This window comes from Engraulis encrasicolus, chromosome 13, assembly GCF_034702125.1.
Source record: "Engraulis encrasicolus isolate BLACKSEA-1 chromosome 13, IST_EnEncr_1.0, whole genome shotgun sequence".
Taxonomy (NCBI): domain Eukaryota; kingdom Metazoa; phylum Chordata; class Actinopteri; order Clupeiformes; family Engraulidae; genus Engraulis; species Engraulis encrasicolus.
In genome coordinates this window covers 36885274-36911724 of record NC_085869.1, presented here as the reverse complement: position 1 = coordinate 36911724, position 26451 = coordinate 36885274, and the positions used below count along the sequence as shown (strand labels likewise).

The 26451-nt window shown below is 40.6% G+C and overlaps 2 protein-coding genes across 2 annotated transcripts; both read left to right on the top strand.

Annotated features, from left to right (window-relative positions):
* Positions 1-2562: 2562 nt before the first annotated feature.
* dhrs9 (dehydrogenase/reductase (SDR family) member 9) lies at positions 2563-15906 on the top strand. The gene is made up of 5 exons (XM_063214609.1): positions 2563-2635; positions 3077-3394; positions 8868-9126; positions 13853-14016; positions 14299-15906. Exons 2-5 carry the CDS (start codon positions 3079-3081, stop codon positions 14538-14540), a joined length of 981 nt encoding a protein of 326 aa, XP_063070679.1. The 5' UTR covers positions 2563-2635; positions 3077-3078; the 3' UTR covers positions 14541-15906.
* Positions 15907-17026: 1120 nt separating this feature from the next.
* On the top strand, positions 17027-23803 carry LOC134461087 (retinol dehydrogenase 7-like). Its single transcript, XM_063213852.1, has 7 exons — positions 17027-17163; positions 19987-20025; positions 20179-20503; positions 21134-21216; positions 21687-21862; positions 22466-22629; positions 23342-23803. Exons 1-7 carry the CDS (start codon positions 17161-17163, stop codon positions 23557-23559), a joined length of 1008 nt encoding a protein of 335 aa, XP_063069922.1. The 5' UTR covers positions 17027-17160; the 3' UTR covers positions 23560-23803.
* The last annotated feature ends 2648 nt before the right edge of the window (positions 23804-26451 follow it).

Sequence of the window (26451 nt, the reverse complement as noted above, 5' to 3'; positions counted from 1 at the left end):
TGCCTGTCAAACCGATCTTGGCTAAAATGCCCGGACTGATTTTTCATCCCAGGCCAGCCCTGCCCGAGGCCGATGAGAGGACTGACTGCTATGAGGACCAGTGTCAGTTTCTAGCCCCCTGCCAGGTGGTAAACCTGAACTGCAGAGGGATTGGAGTTGAACTGATTGAGATGCCATACAGATTTGGAATTGAACAATTGGTTATCATTAGATGGTCAGTCAAAGCAAGGCTGCATTTGAACTGACAACAGTGTGCTTTTTGTATTTGTGGGCCATTGGATAGGATGATGTGATTGTGCAAATTAATTGGGATTTATTGTTTATGGCGAGCCAAGACCTTGGTCCTCAATTTGCAGTGACTTCAACTCTGACAGACTCTGAGCAATGAGTTGATTCATCACGTCTTCCCAAATCTCAGTTGTCTACTCATAACAGGAATTAATTAATTCCTTTGCCTGTGCATGTCATTCATTGTTTTGATGACCTTACAAAGGTGGTTCCCGTAGCCTGTGGATTGCTGTACAAAGCCAATTCATAATGCCTTCCAAACATGTACGGTAGAAATGCACAAAAAAGACATGGTTTCTTCTTGTTTTCCTTTGACTCAGTAGAAATAATGTATAGTAGGAGAAGGGATTCATAATTGGCATACTGTTTGTCTTTTAAGCAAAGGTGGGAACACAGGGTGAAAGTAGTACACTACACTATATGGCAAATAGCAGATATGTTATGAATAAAATTCTTATCAGTTTAAAAAAATCCAACTCCCGCCATTTACTCCTTCTCATTTTTGTTTTGCTTCTCCTTGTTCTTCTCTTTCATTTTCCTGAACATAAAGAAATAATCTCATACAGCTGTACAGTTAAAGAAGATGTAAATTATACTGTACAAAAAGGGAACACTACAGTACGTATCCCATTGCAAAGTCTGTGAGGGAGAGAACAGCAACAGAAAAATAGACCTATTGTTAGGTGACAGTCCAGGGTCCGCTATTGAAAACCGTCATAAGACTAAAAGTACCTCTCAAAATGATGACCATGGCTGCGTTTCCCAAAAACTCTTAAGTAGTACTTTTATCACATCACCAAACGTTTAGACATAAAATAATTGTATTGGCCTACGTACAATGTTTTGTTCTGGTATATGCAAATGAAATGCTTGCGCAAAGTGCATGTGCAAGGTAAAATAGTGTATTTAGAAATTTTAGTGATGATGTGAGACCTATTTCTGGTATATTGCCTAGAGGACACCTCATACTTAAGTAGCCTACTGCTTAGGTTTAAGTATTGTTTAATAGTTTTTGGGAAACACATCCAGTTAAAACTATACAACCGACCGATTCATGAGCTTGATTGAATGCAGTCTGCCAGAAAAGTGTTTTATCAAGCAACAAAGACACAACTTGGAAGCAATGCAGGAATACCACCAAAAGGTTGTTAATGTGCACTTCGATCAAATTCAAATATTAGAAATGCCTCTGATCTATGGAAATGTGTAATCATGAATGCATTTGCAGATATTTTGTCAGTCCATTGAGTGGCTATCTCATCATTGTTTCATTTCTGGCCTGTGATCGTCGCTGCCAGTACAGCGTGCATCATAACACAGCATGTCTTTACCTGATTATCATCAACTTTCAAATCTCTTGGAGACTTGGTCTGACCAAGACCATAACGATTAACGTTTCCCAAACGACATGGTTCACCCGCCTCCCTTGGTTTGCTACTGGTCAAGGACACAGAAAAGGCTGTGCGGAAGCTTAAACCAAAACTTTTCTTAGTCCCAGTACTGTAGAACGTCTCTGATTAAACTACGTCACTGCCTTGAACACGCCTCTGCCCAGGGCCGTTGGAGCTGCTCAAAGTTGATTGGTTCCTGGCAAAGTGGGTGGAGTTCCTGTTTTCCCCGGAGCTCAGAAACGATATTTGTATTGCTCCTGACTAGTAACAACGCTGAAGGTGTTGCGTCACTAGGAGGGCGTGGCCTAGCACAGCACGAGTGGGCCTACCTGCACAAGTCTGTCCATCAACCAATCACACTGGGGATGCAAGCAGACTCATGAATGTCAACAAACCATTTACCTTATCTTAAGATTTGTCATGCCTTTTGGTACCCCTGTTGTCTTCAGATTTAATATACACACACTCACTCAATGGGTGACATGAGTAATATCCTTATTTTCTCATCCTGTTTATAACCTCTTCATCCAGAGACTTTTTTTCTGTGTCAGAAATATTCATATCTTTTATTTCTTCATTATGTGCACACAATCTATGACATGATTTTAATGAAACATTCTCCAAATATATAAACCATAGTTGTTTATTGTTAAACATTAACTTGGTAGTAATGCTGATGTATGACTATTTAGGAGGCGACCAAAACGCAGGGCATAGGCCCATCATATGCTTTCATTCTAAAATGATGATCCTTTGAAGCCGTGGTGGTAACTGTGAGCAACACAAGTTTACGACATAATGTAATAACCACTAGATGGAGTGCGTGCATTAGAGCATATCTCTCCAAACCGGAAGGCTGTGGGTAACACATTTGTACTTGAACCTAGAACATCACTATTGCCTACAAGGGCAAGGTTAATGCATCACCATTGTTCGCATTACTCTTCGTGATTCAGGTAAGTGTTGCTTAGGTTTGCTAAGAATCTTGTTTCTACAGTTCAACGGCAACAAAAACACTTCATTGAACTCGGTGGTGTATTTACGCAAAAAGTAGCTACTTTGTAACTACGTTGGTAATAACAGAGCAGGTTGCCAGTCGTTTGTGATGCCTAAACCTGCTGGTGACAGTTTCTTCTCAAGATTTAAAATGTGTGTTATAACGTATACCATTTTGTTACGCCTGGTTAGACCTGTGATTTCGTAAACATAGCAATGCAACTTCAGCGTAATCCTTCATTTGAGTTGTGTCTTCGCGCGCCTGAAGGCGCAGTGAGTCTTTTGCGCTTTTCACTCTCCAACGCACACAACTCAGGACAGCTTTCTCAAACTGAAAAAAACCGCTTGCTTACACCATTCAAAATTAAATCCAAATATGCACTTTTAAACTTCCCTTTCAGAAATGCTCCCATACATTCTTGGTCTGCTGGTGCCTTCGTTGTTTTTCATTCGCTGGATCAGGGAGAGGAAAAGTGTATCCGACCCATCGCTGAAATATGTCTACATCACTGGCTGTGACACGGGCTTTGGGAACCTCTTATCTAAACACCTGGATCAGCTGGGCTTCCGAGTCATTGCAGGCTGCTACACAGAAAAAGGGGAAGACGAACTGAAGAAAGCAGCTTCCGACAGACTGACAACTCTGCCCCTGGATGTCAGCAATGCAGACAGCGTCAGCAAGGCAGCAGACAGCATCAAAGCCCTGGTTGGAGAGAAAGGTTTGTCTTCAGATGTGTGAAAGTTGAATGTTCTTGCGTGATCACCTAGATTTCTCGCTTGCATAGCCTAAGCCAGTTATTTCCACGCTCATACTAGGCTGCGCAACTTCTATGAGAGTTCTATGGAGTTTCAGGTACCTTGAAAGGTGCAGTCATGGTGCGGTCAAGAAAACACGACACGGTACAACACCCATCAGTGGCTCCTACAGTTTAATGTGGGATTTCTGTAGTCTTAGAACTCATCCCCAGGACATTAATAAGCCTCTTGTGGCAATCCTGTACACCGTTTGGAATTATGCATAATCATTGTTGACACGGATGTGCTGCACTTCATGGCTTTAGTGGGTTACACACCCCATAAATGGGATTATCCTACCGTTGCACATGAATGTGTGCAGACTGAAATGGTGGATTTGTGGTGAAGTAAACACACAATCATTCATCAGCACTTTCAACAAAAGAGAATGATTCAATTCTGTCAGTGGATTGCTCCTCTAGTGTCTAGTCAAATGCCACTAATTCCACTATTTTACTCTCTGGGCTTGTCTGGGCAGGTTTGACAGGTTTGTAGACAGGATTACTACTCCATACTGGGTCAAGGCGCGAGCATGTGCACGTGGGGTGTAGCCTACCCTAGAGCTGTTTGAAAACAAATGAATGCCCTGTCTTTTGACCCACAGCACGTACACATGCACGCACGCATGCATGCACGCACACACGACACACATGCACGCACGCACACGCACACACACACACACACACGCACACACACACACACACACACATGCGCACGCGCACACACACACTCAACACACACACTGCCCTCAGTGCATTGACCCACATAATGTCCCTCTGTTATCCCTTCTGAGTTACAGGTTAATATTTGCATTAAACTGGGAAGGAGGCTAGGTGTATGATTTCTGTTAATACCAAACTAAACCTTCCTGTTGTGTCGACAAGAGAAGGGTTTACCACGCCAGGAAATTCAGAAGCAAACAGTACTAAAGAAAAAACATAATAATTACTGAAAGGGCTATTCTACAGTGGGTAGTAGAGTTTTAACTGCACATTGGAGACTGGTCAATAAAGTACACTTGACTTGACTTCACTTGACTTGAATAGTAAACAAATGCAGGCATGCATATTGTCATCTGTCACATATACTGTACTGTACGCACTATGTACTTGTATGTTGATCCCAAACCAAAGCTAGTGTTTTTTTTTCTTTTCATGTTGACAGGGCTGTGGGCTGTGGTGAATAATGACATTATTTTACAACATAGTGTACAGTACATGGATTTATTGTGTCCTGGCAAGCCAGAGTGTAAAATTAAAAGTTTAGTCTGCTACCACACAGTTTAGAAAGCTCAGGGATGTAGTGGGACAAAACTGTTGTCATTCACACTTCCTCTGCACGCTATGACCAGATGATCAGGGCTATGGTGACCCGTCCCCAACGATTCAAACAGGGGAAAAGAAACAACTTTGTTACGGAGTCATTTTGTGTCTGACCTCTAAAGGTGCTGTATCAGACCAACTCTTATAAAGTATGTTTTCTGCTGCTAGGCGGGTTGGACTACGTAGTGTACAAGGCTACTGTGCAGAGCCAATGTACGGTGCGGTGCGCATGTCGTAAGCTGCCTCAATGTCATCCCAAACCAAAGTCGAGTAGTAGAAAAGAAAAATAGGAGAAAAAATAAAAATAAAATAAATAAAAGATGGTTACACACCCATCAGACATAAAGGCAGTCTCTTCAGTGTCGTCTGAGCTTGGAGGAGAACCTCACAGAGCTCTTTCCTGGACTCACAAGGGTTTCAATAATGCTGTTTTGAGAGCAGTCCAGTCTGCACATGAACTTATATATAATGTTTCTGAATACTACATCACACCCTGGCACATTGGAGTGTACAAAGAGGTAGCTATCACTGGACCATCTTGGTAACTTCATCAACAATCTCATAGTGTTATTATATGCTACTGTCAACTTCTGGTAGCTACTTTTCTTATACCTACACCATAGATGGGCAGTATACATAGGTTTACAGAAGGTTTACAGATAGGTTATGCGAAGTAGCATGTTGGCCTGAGCATATAGTTTACGTCTTTGGCGGTATATGTCACGATCATCACTGAGATCATCTGAAATTATGTGACCAAGGTATTTAACTTCCTTACACACCATAAGAGGGCTATCACACAGATAGAAAACAGGGAATATCATCTTTTTATCTTCTTTACTTCTCACTATCATGACATTGCTCTTTTTTTGCATTGAATTTAATATCATACAGAAGACCAGATTGAGTGCACACTTTAAGTAATTGTTGCAACCCAGCACTACATGGGCCAGATCATCTGCATACATGAGGTGATTAATCATAGAATTACCAATTAAACAGCCTGTGGAACACAAACTCAACTGGACAGATAAGTCATTCATGTAAACATTAAACAAGGCAGGAGATAAAAGCCCACCTTGGCGGACACCATTAGATAGATGAAATGGGGTGGATATACCACACCCCCATTTAACCCGCATCGTCTGGTGGCTGTACCAGTGCACAAGGATCCTGATGATGACCCTTGGGACCCCTCTCTGTAACAACTTCATAAATAATTTGGTATGATTCATTCGGTCAAAAACCTTAGAGGCATCGAGGAAGCACATAAAAACAGTGGAGTTTTGGTTCACATATTTGGCAACCATTTCCTTTAATGCAAATATACACATACTGTATCAGTGCCATGTTTCTTTTTTAAACCAAACTGGTTGTCAGATATTAATCGAAAAGCATCAAGCCTTGTAAGGAGGACCCGTTCTAAAACTTTGGAGGGAATACTAGAGTCTAGACAGAGCTATAGGTCTATAGTTCTCGATACTATTCAGTTTGCCTGCTTTGTCCTTAAGGACTGAAACAAGCAATATGGCCATAAAAGACTCCATGGATGAGTAGCCCAGTAAAACACATTGCTAATAGAGGGCAGAGTTTCTTGCTGCCATGCTTCAGGTGCTCAGCACAGATTTGATCCATGCCACACGCCTTATTATTATCAATAAACAATAACAAATAACAATTTTGGTGACAGTAAGGTTATAACATAGGCTCTGCGCTAAGGGGTTAATATATGTGTAATGATGTGTGGAAAGTCTTGTGTATTCTATATTTATGTACAGTATGTTTGCTACTGGACCCCTTAATTGCCCCTCAGGATTAACTTGACTTGACTTGACTTGAAAGCTTTAATGTCCTTTAAAAGGCAATTTGATTTACAGCACAGCAGAATGAATGGCATAAAAACATATAGGCCTACAATAAAAAACACATACAGTACAACAAATACACTCAATAAATAGCTAAACATATAGTTTCTATGTAAATAAATACGTAATAAATACAGACCACTGGTCAAATGCATCCATTAACCCAATATGAAAGTCCATAATGTCATGAATGTATCTCCCACATCTTGTTCAATTCGTTAATTGCCATGGGGATGAAGGAGTTCTTTGCTCTATTCGCTAATAATGGGGTATCTATACCTGCGTCCTGAAGGGAGTGTTTGGAACTTAACTGAGAGGGGGTGGGTATTGTCAGTACGTGAGTGATTCTCTAATTCGCCTACACTTTTAAGTCCGTGGATTTTATTTGGCAGTTCCACTAACTATTAACTGCATCCAATGATGTTTTGGACATTAGAAAACATTTATCTTTCATATAATACAGAAAGTGTAGACATAGCATTATTTCCCTCAGCAAGAATGAATATTTAATACTGGTTTTGGGCGTTTTCATGCCGTCCTGTTTTCCAAATGTCAGATTCAGTCTTCATATTAGCATGTAAAGAAACTTGTTTTGCCCAAGACGATTGCAAATGTTGATTCACAGTAATCATCACGATATGACAAAACTGTCAGAAAGACCACTGTCCTTTCCATTATACATGAAATTTGCCATTTTGTATGTGTCCACGAAAACTGTGTTAACCGTGTCACGGTCTGAAACCTCCTCCATAAATCAGTAATGGTTTGGTCTTGGGCCATACGAATAACATCACGTGATGTCATAACCTCTTTGGCAGGATACGGGAAGACTTTTTGGTAAATTTTGAGCTCCATCCTTCCATAATTTAATCCATTCTTTTTCATGTTCTCATAGCGGGAAAATTGCCTGTCAACTGTGTTATCAACATATTCATTAGAATCTGAATTAGAAATCACATGTAGAAAAACACAGATAAAGCATACAGATACATGAATTGATTAAGGTGTTGTGGTGGAACTTCTGAGGTCCTCAGTTAGCACAAGACCATAAAAATGGCTGAAATGTCAACGGTGTTACCGTCAATGGTGTTACAATTAAGTATGACAGTCAGGGTTGCCAGATGAGGCTGATGATTTCCAGCCCAAAAATGATCAAAATCCGCCCTAAAAACCCGCCCAATTCTATTGATTTATATGGCAGTGGGAAGGTTTTTCTGATAGATGCCATTTTTACCCGCACACGGCCATCCTAAGCAGGCCAATTGGGCGGGAACCAGCCCAATCTGGCAACACTGATGACAGTTGAGGAGGAGTATGTTTTTGCCAATTTATATCCATATTGACAGACAAACAAACAAAATAATTTGTGTTCTAGGGAGATGGGTTTGTCTGCTCTGTTTTTTCTCCTAAAAAAGTGCCGACTTGTTCCCCTGCACTGTTAACCGTAACACAGTTGAGTAACACGGTTGACTGTTTTGAAAGTGTTTTTGCGCTATTGATCCCTTATGTGTTGGAAAAATCCTATGAACATACACTAGGGATTATCTCTGGAGAAGGAAGTCTTGTGTAAGGAGGGTGACTATATTCAAATCAGACGTTACAGAGATTTATGATGAAAAATGTGTCAGTCTGTATCACAGTGACTCATAAAATCCTACTTATGAAGCTCAACAATCACATTTTCTATATCAGTTGCACAGATTAATGACAACATTACTGCTAAGGGACATAAGCACTTTCAAACATATATTGTTTCAACTCTGTAGTATTTTTATATATGTTTGAAATGACATAGTATTTGTCCATAACACTGTTGACAAAATAATTAAGCAAATGTTTGCCTTCATTAGAGTATTTATCAAATGATTTAAGATTAAGCTTGGCAATTTGTTTGTTTGGAAACTTAAATATATACACTATGTAAACATCTAGGTCATTTAGTTGAAAAAAAATACTGATGATTGACATTTTGCTTTTGCCAAAAGTGTAGGGGAATCGTAGAATCACTCACAAACTTTATCCGCTTTCTTTGTTAATCTATCTAAATAAAGTTTATGAAGCTCATTTTGCTGACGCCCCATTATTTTCCCACATGTTTTAACAATTTTACCCAGTTTACTTTTGTGCGTCACTTTAGAGTAATGAATTATACTGTAGTCTATTCTATTCTACTTAACTCTGAAGTTGTTGATTTTTTTTCACTACGCCAGGTCTGTGGGCTGTGGTGAACAACGCGGGGATTTCCCTGCCCTCCGCCCCCTACGACTGGTTGAGGGTGGACGACTTCAGGCCCATGCTGGAGGTCAACCTGTACGGGGTCATCGCCGTGACCCTCAGCGTCCTGCCACTCCTCAAGAGGGCCCGGGGTCGCGTGGTCAATGTGGCCAGCGTCTTTGGCAGGGTCAGCCCCTTCGGAGGACCCTACTGCCTGTCCAAGTATGGAGTGGAGGCCTTCAATGACAGTCTAAGGTACATTTCTTTCACTTCTGTAACCCCTTAGTGCAGAGCCTGAGTTATAAACTTACTGTCACCAACATTGTAATGGCTATGTCTTAATCTGTTACTTAAAGGGACAATGTGCAGGAAATGGTCAAAAAGGGTACTGCAACTATGCTGCTCATTGAAACTGGGCTGCCAATTGCCAAATTTGATCTTTACATGAAAGTTGTCTGAGTAATAAACAAATATTTTGTAGTATGGTCCAAGTAGAGTCATTTTTTCAGCTAAAAATGGCTATTTTTGGAAATTCAAAATGGCGGACCATGGAGAAGATCCCCCTTTTCATGTATGAAAAGTGCAATTTTCCCAGTCATAATGAATTTGATGGTGGTGGTAAATATTCATGAAAAAGGTAACATTAGTGAATGGGCAGCATGAATTCTGGAAATAAACAACTAAAAATCTCACACAGTGTCCCTTTAAGGCTTTCGGTAATGGCATAGCAATGTTGTCATAGCAATGTTGCCATCTGAGTGGCAAAGACCGGTAGCAGTCTTCATCCCCAAGGACACGAACTCCAAGGACATCAGCCAGTTCCGTAGCATCGCCCTACTAAACGTGGAAGGGAAAATCTTCTTCTCAGTTCTAGCCAGAAGAATGACCCGCTACCTGCTTGAGAATGGCTATATTGATACCAACTGTCAGAAAGCAGGGGTGCCAGGATTCCCTGGATGCGTAGAGCATTCCATAATGATCTGGGACCAGATTCAGAAGGCAAAGAGGGAGAAGACTGACCTGCACGTCATCTGGCTTGACCTTGCCAACGCGTATGGATCAGTCCCGCACCAACTTCTTTCAGACTTGAAGTTGGTGACTTCTTTCACATGCCCACCTGTGTCAAGACCCTGGTAGCAGAGTATTTCAACAACCTGCAGATGTGCTTCTCCATACAAGACTTCACTACTGGGTGGCAACGGCTTGAAGTCGGAATCGCAATGGGATGTGCCGATTTCTCCAATACTATTTGTAGCAGCATTTGAGATCATTCTCATCAGTGCAAGACAAATGATCGGAGGGATCAAACCATAGAGGTAGAAAATAACATTAGAGGTGACCCCGCCCCCTTTTTACGGCAATCTGTAGCGGCCATTATCTGTAGGTAGATCAGAGAAATAGAAATTAACGGAGAACAAGGCTCACCTCTGTCAAAAATGGCTTAATCATGTGAAAATGTCCATCAACACACTATACAAGGACAATAGTTGAAGTGTGTTGCTAACTATGTTCATAAAATATATTATTTGATTTTTAAATGTATTTTATCGACTCACATGATTTAAGTAGATATTTAGCCTGACATTTCAAATCTGGTCTTTGATTAATGTGTTACTTCATATTCACAAAGTTTTAGTCAATTTTTTGACATGGGTGGGCGTGTTCTCCATTGACTTGCATTGCCTGAAGGTAGGGTGAACTATGGTAAATTGGGACACTTTTGGTAGATCGCCAAAAAAACCCACTTTAAGTTTAAAATACACCAACATTTAGTAATTGTATGTCTTCATATGGGTCTTGGGTACATTTCCATGTAGGAATTAGTTTTTAAAGTATAATATTTTACAATATATTAACATTTAAAGACAGTGAGACACCAACTTCGTCATGAGAAAATGCTATGGTAATTTGGGACACCCTTTAATGTAAAATGGGACAGTCTGTTTGATTATCATTATTTTTGCGCAAACTGAAGAATAATATCGTTTTTCTCTTGTTAACAGTAGACTAGGATCTTCACTATTTAAAAAATGGTATAACATCCCTGAAACATTTCCATTTCAAGAGAATATTGAAGGAGTAGGGCATGTGTGACTATGGCCATGTCCATTAGCATGTGGGATGCATATTACAATACAGGCCTATGGCGTGCTAATATGCTATGCTAACAGCTAACAGAAGCCCATTCTGTTGCTATGAGAAAACTGTCCCATTTTAGCTTAAAATATTGTCCCAAATTAGCTCACTCCACTATACTTACTAAAATTATGTCTCCTTAATAAAGTAAAGACAAATGTCTAAATGTTTTGATATTGAATTAAACCTTTAGTAAAACAACATATATTTCAATCATATTTTGTACCATATAATCACTAATTCAGCCATAATATCCTTATGATCTGATAGCGTAATCAACATGTCAGCTAGCTCAACTGACAAGTGTTGGATCCACCGTCACTTCAAACCTTTGCTCATTCCTTTTATGATACTTAACACCAAATAAAATTATTGTTCCTTATACATGACATTTGCAGTAACAATATTACATCCCATTTTGTGATTGGCTGCTAATATTTAGAAAGAAAACAATCCAAAACCTTATTTGTCCCACTTTGGCTGATGTCCCAAATTACCTTAGTTCACCCTACCTACACTACCTACGGAAGTTGGCAGGGCTGTAGCCTACATTGCGACCAATTGGTCGCATATTGAGCCTAAATTTTTGACTGTGCGAGAAAGAAAAATAAAACGGGCGCACCTGTACGAGTATGCATTTCAACCCTTTCATTCGCATTTTGCTCCTGAGTTCGAGTGCATGATTGCGAGAGCTGCTCAATTTTTCCACAGCCTGTCTGATAGACAGCATCAAACTCCATTAGGAACGCTTCAAAAAAGACGGTCAATGTTGCTTGAATTCCGTGTTGGTTAAGATTGAGCCATCTCTGCTCCCGTAGCTCAGAAAAAAAAACAGAATCGCTTCGCACAGATCCCTGGTGGCAAGTTGGCAGCAGTTACAAGGCGCGCATGCCTCATCTCCCAGTCGGATGTTCTGTGCCAAAACTTCTTACAGCTTTTCGAAATGGACTGCTGTTTAAAACGTTCAAATGCGGGAGTTTGCATTGCTAACAGGAAACCTATTGAATTCGATAGTGAAATAGCCACTCGGTTTGCTAGCTCATGTGATTTAAAAGACGTCGTTGTTTGAGCTGTTTTGGCGTTTCCCAAACCGCTGTCTTCGCAATGACTTCGCAAAAAAATGCAATAGCAATCGAAGTAATCAAGTCAAAATATAGTTCGAGGAGCGTTCACAATTAGTGTGCAGTGCGCGCAAATTTAAAGTCTAGTTGTTCCAGTAGCTACCGGTGCTCTAGGCTATCAAAAAGAGCAGCCAACACAGTGAGATAATTTTCCGTCTCCCAGTTTCATTTCACACCGTTCCAACCCATGCGTTTGAGGAAACAAAAACTAGGCTATAATAAAGCCCGTTGGATTAACGTGTAGTAGGCTATGTTTAAGATTTAGTCAATCTAGTTCAGTAAGCATGTGATTTATATGCTTTTAATCACGAAGTTATAATAATAATAATAATAGGCCTAATAATAGTAATAGTAATGGGAACTGTGATTTATAGCAGTGGTTCCCAACACGTTTTCCACTGGGACCATTTTATCCTAAACTTTTGGGGACCCCATTTTTTTCACAACCAAAACCATGACTGGGCAAACTTGCTGGCTATACAAAAAAACAGTGGATATTTCTGACAGTATAAGACTACATGGATTGTTAATTAGTGATATTTATTGGTATTTTTTATTTCACACCTAGACATTTCAGGGGAGCCCATTGGAATTCCAGGTGACCCCATACCCCAGTGTTGGAAAAAAAAAACACTGACATCTAGCCTAGCCTAGGCTATTGTGCATGAAGATGAAGAAACAAGCAATGGTGCAATAAGCACATTATTTTACATACCCCCCCCCCAATTAACAAAAGTCTCGCTACATTTTTAGAGTGCTCCTTAATTTGTATATGTGCTCCTAAATTTTTATCCGTGCTCCTAATTTTTTTCATTTAGGAGCACCTGTGCTCCTAGTGAAAAAGCTTAACGTACAGCCCTGGTTGGGAAGCTCCATCTGCCATTTCCCAGTGCTGTCGCAAATTGCTGTGTCCTCTCTAGTGTTATTTTCTACCTCTATGGATCAAACGGCCAAATGGTCAGAGGCTTCCCCCACTAAGGAGCTACATGGACGACGTCACCTACCTCCTTCAGACAGCAGCTTGTACAGCAAGACTGCTGAAGAGGATGGACGAGCTGATGTCATGTGCCCGAATGAAGATCAAGCCCTCAAAGTCTCGCAGGCAGCATAACTTTTTTTTTTAAATATATATTTTTAGGGGCTTTTATGCCTTTACTTGACAGGACAGTCGAAGATGGTGACAGGAAGCGAATGGGACAGAGAGGCGGGGTAGGATCGGGAAATGGCCCTGGCCAGACTTGAACCGGGGTCCCCGGGGTTGAGCATGCAAGCCCAAATGTGGCACAGTGCCCCGTGGCAGCATAACTTGAGTTAGGGAAAGGGTCTAGGTTTACGCCACATAGTTAACATGCGACGTGGCAGGGATGCCCTCAACATCAAAAATTACAGTCTGTTCAACAGTAGTCAGAAATTGGGGTGAGACTGTGTTGCTTTTTCTGGGTCCCCATTGGCAATGTCGTCTCTGTATGCTATGTGTGAACTGTGTTTGCGTTTTTGTTTTCTGAATATGCTGATGTGCTATGCAGTTTACTTCTGAATTTGATCTATTACATGTACTTGCTAAGTTGCTAGTCTAAACCTAGTCTTGTTAGCCTGGCTGTTACACTCAAAGCAAGAATATCTGTTGTCCTTGGTTTTGGTGAGGCATCTTTGTCTGTTCTTTTACAAACCCTTCTGTTCTTATTGTAGCGTGAATCTAATTGTTGTATCTTGCATTCTTTTAGGAGAAACATGGCTCCTTTTGGAGTGAAGGTGCTGTGTATTGAGCCCGGGTTTTTCAAAACTAGTGTCACAGACACGAGTATGATTCTGAAGAATCTGAACGGCTTATGGAACCGATTACCCCAAGAAGTTAAAGACGAGTATGGAAGCAATTACTTGGATAGAGGTAAATAGAGTTTGTTTTCATGCATGAGCTCACAGCTATTACCAGCCCTGGGATAAAGTAATCTGAAAGCCCATCAAATATATATAATTTAATGAGGACCCAATTCCCTTGGCCTCCTTGGACACCTGACCCTGTTGTCCACCTCTGTCATCTTCCCTGCTGGTAGCAGCACATTTTTATCAGGTCCCATACCTGAACAGATTTCCTTTGGGAGCTAAACAGAGTTGCTCTACTCTCTCTCTCTCTCTCTCTCTCTCTACTCTCTTCTCTGTTCTTGACCAGTCACCCATACGTTGGAGGACAGCTTACTGAAGATGCTGGACAGTGACCTCATGAAGGTGGTGAGCTGCATGACCCACGCCGTCAGCGCAGCGCACCCCCGAACCCGCTACTCGCCCGGCTGGGACGCCAAGTTCTTCTGGATCCCCATCTCATACATGCCAACATTCTTGCAAGACAGAGTGCTGGCTAAGAATGCAGTGAGACCTGCGCTAGGTTCAGCCAAACTATTGGCGCTCAAATAACATGAAATGTAAACAGTGTAGCGGCGCGTGCTGTGATATTCCATGGTACTGTGCATGGGATACAGAAAGGAAGGTTGCTTAGAGAGACAATGGCTACGTTTACATGACGATTTTAATTCCAAATGAATAATTCAGACTTAAATAGTTCCATTGAGTTTCCTTTGTTCTTTCATTTAATTCCGAATTGAGAAGTGTTTACATGACGTTTCCAAAGTGGAATTAAGCTTTATTTAGAATTAAATGGGGTTAATTCCGAATGAAATGTCTCGTGTAAAAGTAGCAACTGTCGTATGACAGACAGTGTAGCGAGATGTTGTGATGTTCTGTGATGCTGATTAACCCATTCATGCCAGATGCTGCTTAGCGCAACGTTGACCCTAGCGCCGGGAGATGCATGATGCACCTTTCAGGCTCATGAAATTTGAGATGTTTTAAAATTAAAAATGTTCGAATGTTAAAACATGTTCTAAGCCTTAGACATTTAACAGGTGTTTTTTTCATGGGTTTTCAGCATAAATGGGTTAATAAGCCATATATAAGAGATATTTTTAGCAAATGATCAACGAAACTCGAGTGTGCAATGCTACTGATGCAGCTAAATCTGATGGCTCCACTTGCCGTTTGAGAGGCCGACTGCAAACGTGTTCTCTACATATTTCAGATTCAGAAGGCTTGTGGTGCTATTTGTCTTTTTTCTCAAGAACTACTGTAAAGATTAGTAGAGTAAACTTGATGTTTTGTAATACATAGGAAGAAATCTGTTACAACATGTTGTGTGTTTTATTTTTGCAATAGTATTTTTTGGAGTAGACTTTGAACACTCCTTTGTTACTAACATAATACAAGTTTACATTCACAAGCTATTTAAGCCATTGTGTCCTTTAGCGTCATATTCGCTGCATTCAAGTTGTTGAGATTTGAGCTGTTTTCTTTTAAATGTGGGTATGTTAGAGCAGAATGAACACTTTCTAGTGCAAAATGAAGGTTCTAGCTTTGAAATGCAACTTATTCCATGTTTTTATGTGCTTCGGAGGTTGAGATATTTAGGTTTTAATAGAGAGAGGGCACCTTTTCCCCAAAAAGGGCTTAGGACAAAATGGGTTAAATGCCAAGTGCCAAGTGTTATGTACTGTAGTACTGTAATCTATTGAGGAATGCCTATGCCTCAGGGCAGGTAGCCGAGAATAGGAAGAGGAATTTGGTTGTGATAATCATATGAGTGGCTTCTGTTGAGGTCACATGACATGACATGGGGGTGGGTGGGGTGCTTTTTTGTTCAGGAATGGAGGTCAGGCGCTGACGTTTTTATGTGTGTACTGGAGGGAAAACAGAAGTTCTCTGTTTGTGCAATCATGTGTTGTTTGAAACGTCCATATTAAAAATGACTTGCACATAATTGGATACTGTATGTTGTTTGTTTGTTTGTTGTTTGTTTGTTTGTTCGACTTGCATCTGTGTACACATTGGAACTCACACATCAAATGCTGTTTGTACAACTTTACCCTCATCAATTGCCAGAGGAGCCGATTGGGTGAATAGGCTATTAAGCAATTGATGAGGGTAAAGTTGCACAAACAGCATTTACCAAATGACAGCTTAATGCCTATTCACCCAGTCGGCTCCTCTGGCCCGCCCATTAAGCTGCATTGTTTTCCCCTCCGAATGCTTGTGCTGTCCAATCACTGCCAGTCATTTGGCATATTGATTAGCCAACGTGGGGGAAAACAAGCAATTTCATGGGTGGGCCCAGAGTTGCCGACTGGGTCTATTATAATACAGTGATTCTCAACTGGAACAGTCTTGGGACCCACCATTTTCCACTCTCATTCGGTCGCGACCCAATTTTTTTAGCGTTCAAGTCAATTCAATGCAATTCTCAAAATGTAACCAAGACTCGAATGACTGGTTGCACGCTATCTATCTCGCATAAACATTCAGATTGTATCTATGACAACAGATGACACGGAGTTCACTAGCCTATCAAAATAGAAGTTGGATTTTTTTTTTTTTTTTAATTACGTTTTTTCTACACCAAGGCTCAGCGACCCACCCATGACCCCTCCGCGACCCACTTTTGGGTCGCGACCCACCAGTTGAGAAACACTGTTATAATACACAGAAAATGCACTTTGCCCTGTCCTTCAATGTGCCTTCCGGTTAAATATCTCCCAGCACCTATTGCACGTTAGTTACACAAGCACTTGAGAAATACAGATGCCTAAGATACAGCAAAGAGGGTTACCTAAACTAAAGGGACTATGCATGCCACAGTGTAAGCATTTGCTGTGTCTCTCACTGCATGCTGTGTGGGACTCAATAACAACGCTGACTAGAGTCAGACAAGTTTGGCTATTAGGGTCCAGGGTTCATGAAAGTTATTGCACAATGGCCATGCAGATACACATTCACCTGTTGCCAGTGGCTCCTATACAACCTTTGACACCGCGCAAGCTACCTGATTTCCACCCCTTAGCCCATATCACACACATTCGACTGGACACAGACAGCAGAGGAGCAGAAGATTGGAGTCTGAGGGAATACGAGTGGATACTCAGAAGCGTATGCCAATGAGAAGAGCACATAGCCTTTGAAACACTTAAGCTGCTTGGGGTTTATAGTCATGGTGAGGTTTGTGGCATGCTGAGCATTCATTCAATCTGGTATGAGATCAAGATCAAAGCAGGGCAGAGTGCATGGACAACACTGGGTGTTGAGTGGATAAACTAGTTTGTATTGAGAAGTTATGTTGGCTTGTTCTTGAGACGCAGAGGCGTTCCTTCCACTGTTCTTCTGCATAATGCATGAATGTGAGCGTGGGATCTCATTTCTGAAGTAGAAAAGCTAATCCGTTTATGCCATCTGGTGGCAAGGCAAAACAATGTCATTTTTCCTCAAGGGGCCTATATTACACAGCTGGTTTAGCAGTAAACTAGGTTAAGAGATATAAATCGTCTAATAGAAGAGCCTGAAGTCCTCATTTTCTTAGTAAACCAGGTTAAGTTAAGAGGTAAATCATCTCAGAGAAGAGCCTGGAGTCCTCATTTTCTTAAGACCAGGTTACGTTTAGAGGTAAGTCATCTAATAGAATAGCCTGGACCCCTCATTTTGTTAAAGGACCAGTTGTCAATTTCAATATGCTGTTGTATTGCTCACACTACACTTGACTTGTCAGTACCTGGTGATGCCACATTTTTCGGCTCAGCCCTTTCCGAGATATGAGCTATTCTAATGGGGGCAGCGTTTGTTTACATTTAAAACAAATTTAACATAGGCCTACTCCAAATATTTTCTCAAAAGGTACCGCTGTTTGCTAGTTGTCTGCTGATGTTGTATAAACTTTTGGATGTTTTTGGGAATAAATAAGAATGTTTTTTTTGGAAATGTAAAGAAAGCGCTGCCCCCATTACAATGACCAGGATCTCGGAAAAGGCTGAAGAAGAAGAAGAAAAAATCTCAGGTACTGACAAGTCCAGGGTAGTGTGAGCATTACAAATGCATGTTGAAATTGACTGAACTGGTCCTTTAAGACCATGTTAAGTTAAAACCCCTTAGCGCAGAGCCTATGTTATAACCTTACTCTCACCAAAATTGTAATGACTATGTCTTAATCTATTACTTAAGGCTCTCGGTACTGTCATAGCAATGTTGTTATGATGTAGTTGACTATTTTCAGCAAATAGTGTATAGGCCCGCCGGCGACCCCCATCTGCAGTTAGAGGCTACGAGGTAAATCATCTGATAGAAGATTTGTAGTATAGATCCCTGGTGCTCTCTCCCCTGCAATCTTCAGAGAGGAAGCCAGCCCCAACATATCATGCTTCATCTGTGTACTGTATGCTAACTCTAATGAAAATGTAAACAAGATCAATCTGATTAGTGGGCTGCTTAACATGTGAACTACTGGCAGCATGAAACACGAACATTCTCTACAGACATTTTGTTCAGTTACAGTTTTTGCCTACTGCTTAAACACTATAGGCCGATGCTTAAACCAAAGTAGCATATCGTTAAGTTGTTGGTATTATAACTTAGACACATATTGCATTACTTTAAACAAAAGTCAAGCATTACACTTCCATGCCAGTTTTGTTAAGCACTAGCTCCTTTAAACAACATACAGACTGCAGCTGTCTACACACAATTTTATACAGAAGACACTTTGTTCAAAAGTAAAATCTCAGAGTGTCATTGTGAAAACACATCTGTTTAAAAAACAAAACACACTGGATGTATGACAAGACTTAGACACAGACAATAAAACGCATGCTTTCAAAATTAACCACTATTCTGCCGTTATAAAGTTGCATTCTTTATATTACATTGCACTCATTTTATTTTGCATTTATTTGTTTTACTTTGATTGCTTCTATGCTAAATTCACACCTTCCTACACTCAAAACAAAACAACAAATAGCACAACGGTTCGGAAGAGTAGAATATTGAGTAGCCTATGGCATTGACTGACTCACGTACTGTAAAACCTAGCCTGATACATGGCACCAAGAGTAGCCTTTTGTCTTCATTATCACATGTTAGGTAATGTGAACATGATGGTTTGTAGAAATAGTGTCATTTTCAGGACACAACCAAGCACTTGAGCAAACTGACTTAACATGATATAATTTTGATGACGTCATGTAGATGTCAGCTGCATATTGTGTCTCTGGAAATGTATTGTATTTCATGAATCAACCACATATTCATATCATATTTAGGTGTTTGAAAATTTGTGAATATACCCATACATAAACACATGGTCCATAAGCTCACCTACACACTGATGTGTTTGGAGTGATGTAGAGTGATGTAGAATGTATTTGAGATATATTTTGCTTCAGTTTGACATGTCCTGTACTGTAAGGTGCAGTTATATAATGTACAGTGTTGAATTTTGGGGTCTTGTGAAGATGTACATACATTCTGTGAGACTGAATAGACTGCTACAAAAAGAAAGACTGCTGTGTTTTGTATAAAGTAAACTGTTAAGTTGGTAAGCGACCTAAAATTATTAATGTTAACAGAGGGCTGTGAAATTACTGTGAAAAACTATAGCAGGGCTATTGCTCATATTATAGTATTTGGCTATAACAAAAGAATATTGCAGGTATAGAAAACATACTTCAATGTTGGGCACAAAAACACATCAAAAAGAGAACCTGCACATTGTACAGATCTGCAGATTTTTTTCATAATAGCATAGAAAACCCAAAAATGAGAGAAGTTTAATACTGTTGATTTGTTAATCTTACACTTGATTGAGTTGCTTAATTGTGTGTGTGTGTGTGTGTGTGTGTGTGTGTGTGTGTGTGTGTGTGTGTGTGTGTGTGTGTGTGTGTGTGTGTGTGTGTGTGCGTGCGTGCGTGCGTGCGTGCGCGCGCGCGCGCTTGAGTGTGTAGTGAGGTAAACAGTGTTTATCTCCACAGTGACATTGTGAGCATCTTTGCAGGTGACAGAAGAGGAACATGTTCTGCCTGGTCTTGCTCAGGTGAGGAGGAGGAATTTAGTTCATGACGCTCATAATGTGCAAGCTATAGGCCTAGGTGAACTTCAGAGACCATTTTAAATTCAAGTTGTAGTATGGCCAAGCGTTCAGTAAAACCGGCTACATTTAACTTTCATTTTGTTTCTGTTACTGTAGGTGTATGCGTACATCTTCTCTTACACATTCTTGCTGCCTGTTGCGGTATTTGTCATCTGGTACATCCGGGACTCCATGGAAATAGATGACATTGATAAAAAACATGTCGTGATCACGGGTTGCGACAGCGGTTTCGGCAACCTTGCTGCCAAACAGCTCGATCGACAAGGCTTTCACGTAATAGCCGCATGCCTGTCAGAGAGTGGTTCGTATGAGCTGAGCAAGGCCGCCTCCCCCAGACTGAAGACAGTTCTGCTCAATGTTAAAGACAGCGCGAGCATCGACCGCGCCGTGGAGATGGTGCGGCGCGAGACCGGGGAGCGAGGTAGCCAGCCTACATCTGACAGCAACAGGAGGGGGTAACAGGCCTACATAGATAGGGGTGCCAGTCTGAGACAAGTACAGGAGAAGATAAAGTGGAGAAAGAGCTTCTTGACGACAACACAGACCTAAAGTGAACCCATAAATCTGCATATTTTTCTAACCTGTGCCTTCAGATAGGGAATTCACTTACAAAGAAAGAGTGATAAATAACTTTGCCACCCCACAATCTCACACGTAGGCTATGTGAGAGTACAGTACACACAGTAAGCAGCTGTACAAATCAAGGGGATAATTCCTGGATAACATCTAGGGGCCCAATGTTTCATGTTATAACGAGACCACATTTTAGAGAAATGCACATCATAATGTTCATATGATGTTCCTCAGAGAGGGTCTTTCAATGTGCTAGGCTGGGGGTGGGGGCATTATATAATAATTAGTCTATTCTATATATTTTACTTACACTATATTAATAGCTATATTATAATAACTATAACTTCATAACTGTGGGATGGAAGGTTTGAAGATTTTTTTTTTATTTATCACTTTGCACTGTCAGAATTTTTTTTTCAATTGGTATGATTAACATTACATTTTAATTTCTGTGTGTGTTTTTTTCTTCTTGTTGCAGGCCTGTATGGTCTGATCAACAATGCCGGGGTCTCCATCCCTATAGGTCCAACAGAGTGGCTACAGATTGAGGACTTCCGCAAGGTCATACTCACATCACATGCATGCACATACCATACAGTATACTCATCATCATGCATATTCCCAGAGGCGCATCTTGTCACCAGGCTAGGCAAGCAGCCGCTTGGGGCCTCCAAACCACTAGATGGGAAACAACAGATAACACTTAAAACACAGTAGTTGCCGTTTGTTGCGAATGTTCTTTTTTTATTTTATTATTTTGCTTGGGGCCCCAACTGACCCAGAATTGCCTCTGCATATATCATGCAAAGCAACAGTTGGTAGCCTATTTGAAAAGGCGATGTATAAAACCTTGTTGTTGTTGTTGTTGTTGTTGTTGTTGTTGTTGTTGTTGTTGTTGTTGTTGTTGTTGTTGTTGTTGTTGTTGTTGTTGTTGTTCTTCTTCTTCTTCTTCTTCTTCTTCTTCTTCTTCTTCTTCTTCTTCTTCTTCTTCTTCTTCTTCTTCTTATTGTTATCATTGTTATAATTTTAAGGTGCTGGATGTGAACTTCATGGGTGTGGTCGAGGTCACCCTCAAGTTCCTCCCCCTGCTGAAGAAGGCCAAGGGCAGAGTGGTGAACGTGGCCAGCATCTTGGGACGGCTGTCTCTGGTTGGAGGAGCCTACTGTCCGTCAAAGTGGGGGGTTGAGGCCTTCTCCGATAGCGTCAGGTATAGTAACATACGGAAAGGTTTAAGATGTACCCATGTTTTCTGAATTGGTGCATTGTGTATCTGCAAAAGTAATAATAATAATAATAATAATAATAATAATAATAATAATAATAACGCATTTTATTTAAAATAAAGTAGGTCTGAACATTTTTTGTGTGTCCCTCTATAATTTCTGGGATTGCCTATAAGAAAATACAAACAAACCCTGTTGCGCCTATTGACTGTTGCCCCACCGGGAAATACCCTTTTAGCCAAATCATACAATTCCAACATTAAGTGGAGAAAAATAGTATTTATTAATGAATCATAATTATATTATTATATATTAGTACATACATTGAAAATACACAAGTTTCCTTTACACTAGAACCCCAACTTGGTTCTAGGCTTATAAGTATTCATGAAGGCTAGCAGGAGGTTGATGGAGCTTGTCTGGAACGCAATCACATTACAAGGTTTTTCACCTGGGCCGCTGATGCTATTGTGTTATTGTCCCCAGCTCAACTAACCTGACGCCACCCTACAGTATGTGCAGTGGCTTGGCCTGTACAACAGCCTCCCCTTGTGCCTCAACATCATATCTGTTTCTTTTGCATGCAGGAGGGACATGAGGCATTTCGGTATCAAAGTGAGCATCATCGAGCCAGGCTTCTTCAAAACAAACGTGACGCGTCTGGATCTGATAGAGGATGATCTGCAGAGGCTGTGGGACCGCCTCCCCGATGACGTCAGGGCCACCTACGGACACAGCTATCTGGAGGAGTGTGAGTAATGCCACCACACAGACCTAGATTAACCCAGGTCTGTGTGCCACCATTCAATAATCTGGTGTGACTGAGTATGGGGAAATGCTTGTTTCATAACATGACCTGAAGAGCTGTGGCTCCTTCAGTACTCAGGAGCTTTAAGTCACCGTTGAAACATGCTCTAAAACAGCCAAAAATGTAACCACTAACTTGGTGATAATAATGTGTTATTATGGTTATGGTCAATGTTTTTTGTTTTAAATTTGTTTTTATTTTGTTTTCGTTTGGGTGGGTGTGTGGGTGGGTGCAGGGGGTGCAGGGGACATGCATGAGTGATTTGTTTATTGTTTTATGTGTATTTTCATTCATTTGCAGCTTTACTTCATTACTCTATTGTATTTTATTTTATTTTAATGTCAGGGACGACAGATGCAAATTAGCCTAATCCTAACTCTGGTGCAGTGCATTAAATGGAAACATTTATGTTTTAATTGTACATGGTCCCAATGAACTGGATTTAATTGATTTGGATGTATTTTCTCTTAAACTATTGAAATTGAGAAATTTTAGTTCTATGACATGCTTCATCCTATTAAGAAAGGAGACAAAATCACCACCACAATCTCAGCAGTGGAATAACTCTATAACTGTAATAATTGGTCATCTAATAATCGTAAAATTGGGTCCAGTCAGTGACGTGTATTCATGATGTGTGAACGTGTGATTTCAGATAAGAAGTCTCAGAGCTTCTCCATGACCTTGCTGTGCAGCAGTGATCTGTCCAAGGTCTCCAACTGCATGCAGCACGCCCTGATGGCCAAGTACCCCAGGACGCGTTACAGCGCCGGCTGGGACGCCAAGCTCTTCTGGATCCCCCTCTCCTACATGCCAGCTTTCGTGGGGGACTTTTTCATCGACATACTGCTTCCTCGTCCCAAACAGTCTTGATGGGTTTCACAGACATTCACAGAGTCCATACCTTCATATCCCTTTTAAAATGTTAACATTTTTGCACGCCACAACAACAAACTCTTAAGTCTTGTTGGGCTTAATTATATTAATTTATTGTCTTTTTTAATGTCTCAAAATACTTTGTCCTTATACAGACTGTAATTGAAGGGATTTTTAAGCCTTGTTTTGATTTGGAATATGTTTTGTGTACAGAAAATATAACCTTATAAATCAAGATTTTTTTTCTGTTTATGTTGTCTGTGTTTGAGGAACCTTACTGCCCCATGGCGATGTTTGTAAGCAATAACTCCCAAAAGATTTCGCACAACGTTTTAAAAAACAAAAACATTTATTTGATTATTTCTCAGCAGCATCAATTTGTTTTCCACTTCCAGTTTTACCAACAAAAAATGTTTAGGTGCATCAAGAACAATAACTATAAATTGCTTTTTTTCATTATTAATATACAAAAAAATCACAGAAGAAGAATTCACACTTAAAACAGATGCAATCCGTATTCATAATAGATAAGAGTCTTCGGTCACAGTAGGATACTTCCAACATCCAAACCAAGTTGTACACTTCCACATTCACAGCAACAGGGGGCAGTATTACACACGTTGCCCATGATGTGTTTTCAAGCAGGCCATGTACAGGTACTGCATGGACACTAGGAGGCCTTGATTACACATACGTGGATATTTTCTCACACAATTTTTTTTGTATGCAAGGAGCATTTTATCTTCCTAAAATTGATATTTTTAAAACCAGAGTTTTAAGAGATTTCTTAAAACTCAAACTGACGCGTTTACAAAAAGATCCATCTACGTATAAACAGGCTCTGAGTCAAAACACATCAACCCCGTCTGAAAAACCTTCAGTCTCAGGTTAGGCAAAAGGACATAGGCTGGCATTTTTTTTTTGCCCACTACAGGTAAACGAGCACACTTGTCTTTCATGCCATTCGTTCGCTCTACATTCAGCGAATGGGATTTCAAACCTGAGAGAAGAGTGTTGTTGAGCGAGACTGGGCACAACACTGCCTGACACGTGACCAGTGTCCAGGCAGGAAGTAAAAAATAATAATGAATGTCCTCGATGACCTGGTCATTGGAACCCAGTGAAGGCCTTCTGTGCTTGGATGCTGGAAAGGGGTGTTCATAGTGGTGTCAACAATAATCGATTCGGCAATATATCGCAATGCGGGGCAGCACAATTCAATAATCGATTTGGAAAATACCATAATCGATGCCACCTATTTTCATACTTCCGTGGGCATTTCTTCAGCAAATTAACTTTCATTTAAATGAAAGCACATCAAAGCAATAAAAACTGCAGGACTGATACATAGAACAGCCATTAAAATGTTGTTCAGTATCTGACTGCTTGTATTGCCACATGAATAATGACAAAATGGCCTTGCTTTCAGTAGAAATGAAATGCATTGCAATGCATCGTAGAATCGAACTGAATCGATTCGCATCAAATCGTATCGATACCTCCCGAATCATAATCGAATCGAATAGTAAGGGCAGTGCCAAATACACACCACTAGGCGTTGATATACAAATATCAATGCAGTGTGCAAACCTTAGCTTGGGAACAGAGTTACTCAGTAGTCTTCATGTATTGCTACAATTCCAGTGTACAAGGACATGACCTCATTAAGAGATTCAAGTCACCTTTCCAGTGTGTTGTTTTCCAGTTATAACAGTAAATGAGGTATATAAATACGCATAAACCAACTGCATTTGACTTCAGTTTCCAGTTAAATGGTAAAGTATAAGACTGAAGTTTTTTTTTAAAGGAATTGTTATGCATGATATACATTTGTTCTCAATGCACTTCACTCATTCAAAAGATATGCATCTTCTTGAAATGCTAGGAATATGAATCAACCTATTTTCAGATATTAACAAAAATCTTCTTTTCAAATTTACAAATATACATCATATTTATAACATCACTATCAGCAGCATCAGTGCAAAGATATACATATAGTACATCACAATAATAATAATAATAATAAAAAAATCAATAAAACAAGAATTGGCATAAGAAATATCAGAAGGCATCGTCATGAAAGCAGTGGTTTTCTTCTTCTCTGCAATTGTCTTTTCTTAAAATAATCTTAAATTTGTCTTTTTTTTTTTTTACTCAGACTGTGTAAAAAATAGATTCTGTGCAAAGCAGTGTGTGTCTTTGATTCCCATGTGTGTGAGAGGGAGGGGTAGTGAGTGTGTGTGTGTGTAGAGGGGGATGGGGAGGGGAGGTGAGGTGGGGTGGGGGGTGGGGGGTGGTGGTTATACATCGCTGTCTTGTCTGACGAGGTTGGCGGTGTCTTGATACGTGTCCTTTGTGGGAGAGAAGGCGCTCTGCTTCGCCTTCTTGGGCTTGCTGGGTGGGACGGGGGGTGGGGGAGGAGGCTCCACGGGGGCAGAGGAGGAGGACGGCTCCCCTCGACTCACTGGGGCTTGGTCATCCTGCATCTACACAACACAACAAAAAAAAACATTATATTACACTTAGCTGACGCTTTCATCCAACCTGACTTACATTTACGTATTGTATATTACAATTGGCTTGGTGCAATGTGGGGCTAGCCCTACTAACAATTTTTAGTTCTACGAAGGTTCCTGGAACACAAGCCCTTGGTTCCAGTTTAGTTCTGGGTACGTCCCCAGAGAGTCATTTTTGGTTATTTTTCCATTCTCACTTGGTTGGCAGGAAAGTTTAATTTTCGTTCCTAAAATGTTATATGTGTAGTTCCCATTCCGTTCCCTTATTGTTCTCTCACCGTCACTTTATTCCTGTTCATGTCATGTTTGTTCCCTTGCCGTTCCCATATGGTTCCCTTAACCTTGTTGGTTGCATATTTGGTTCCTTAGA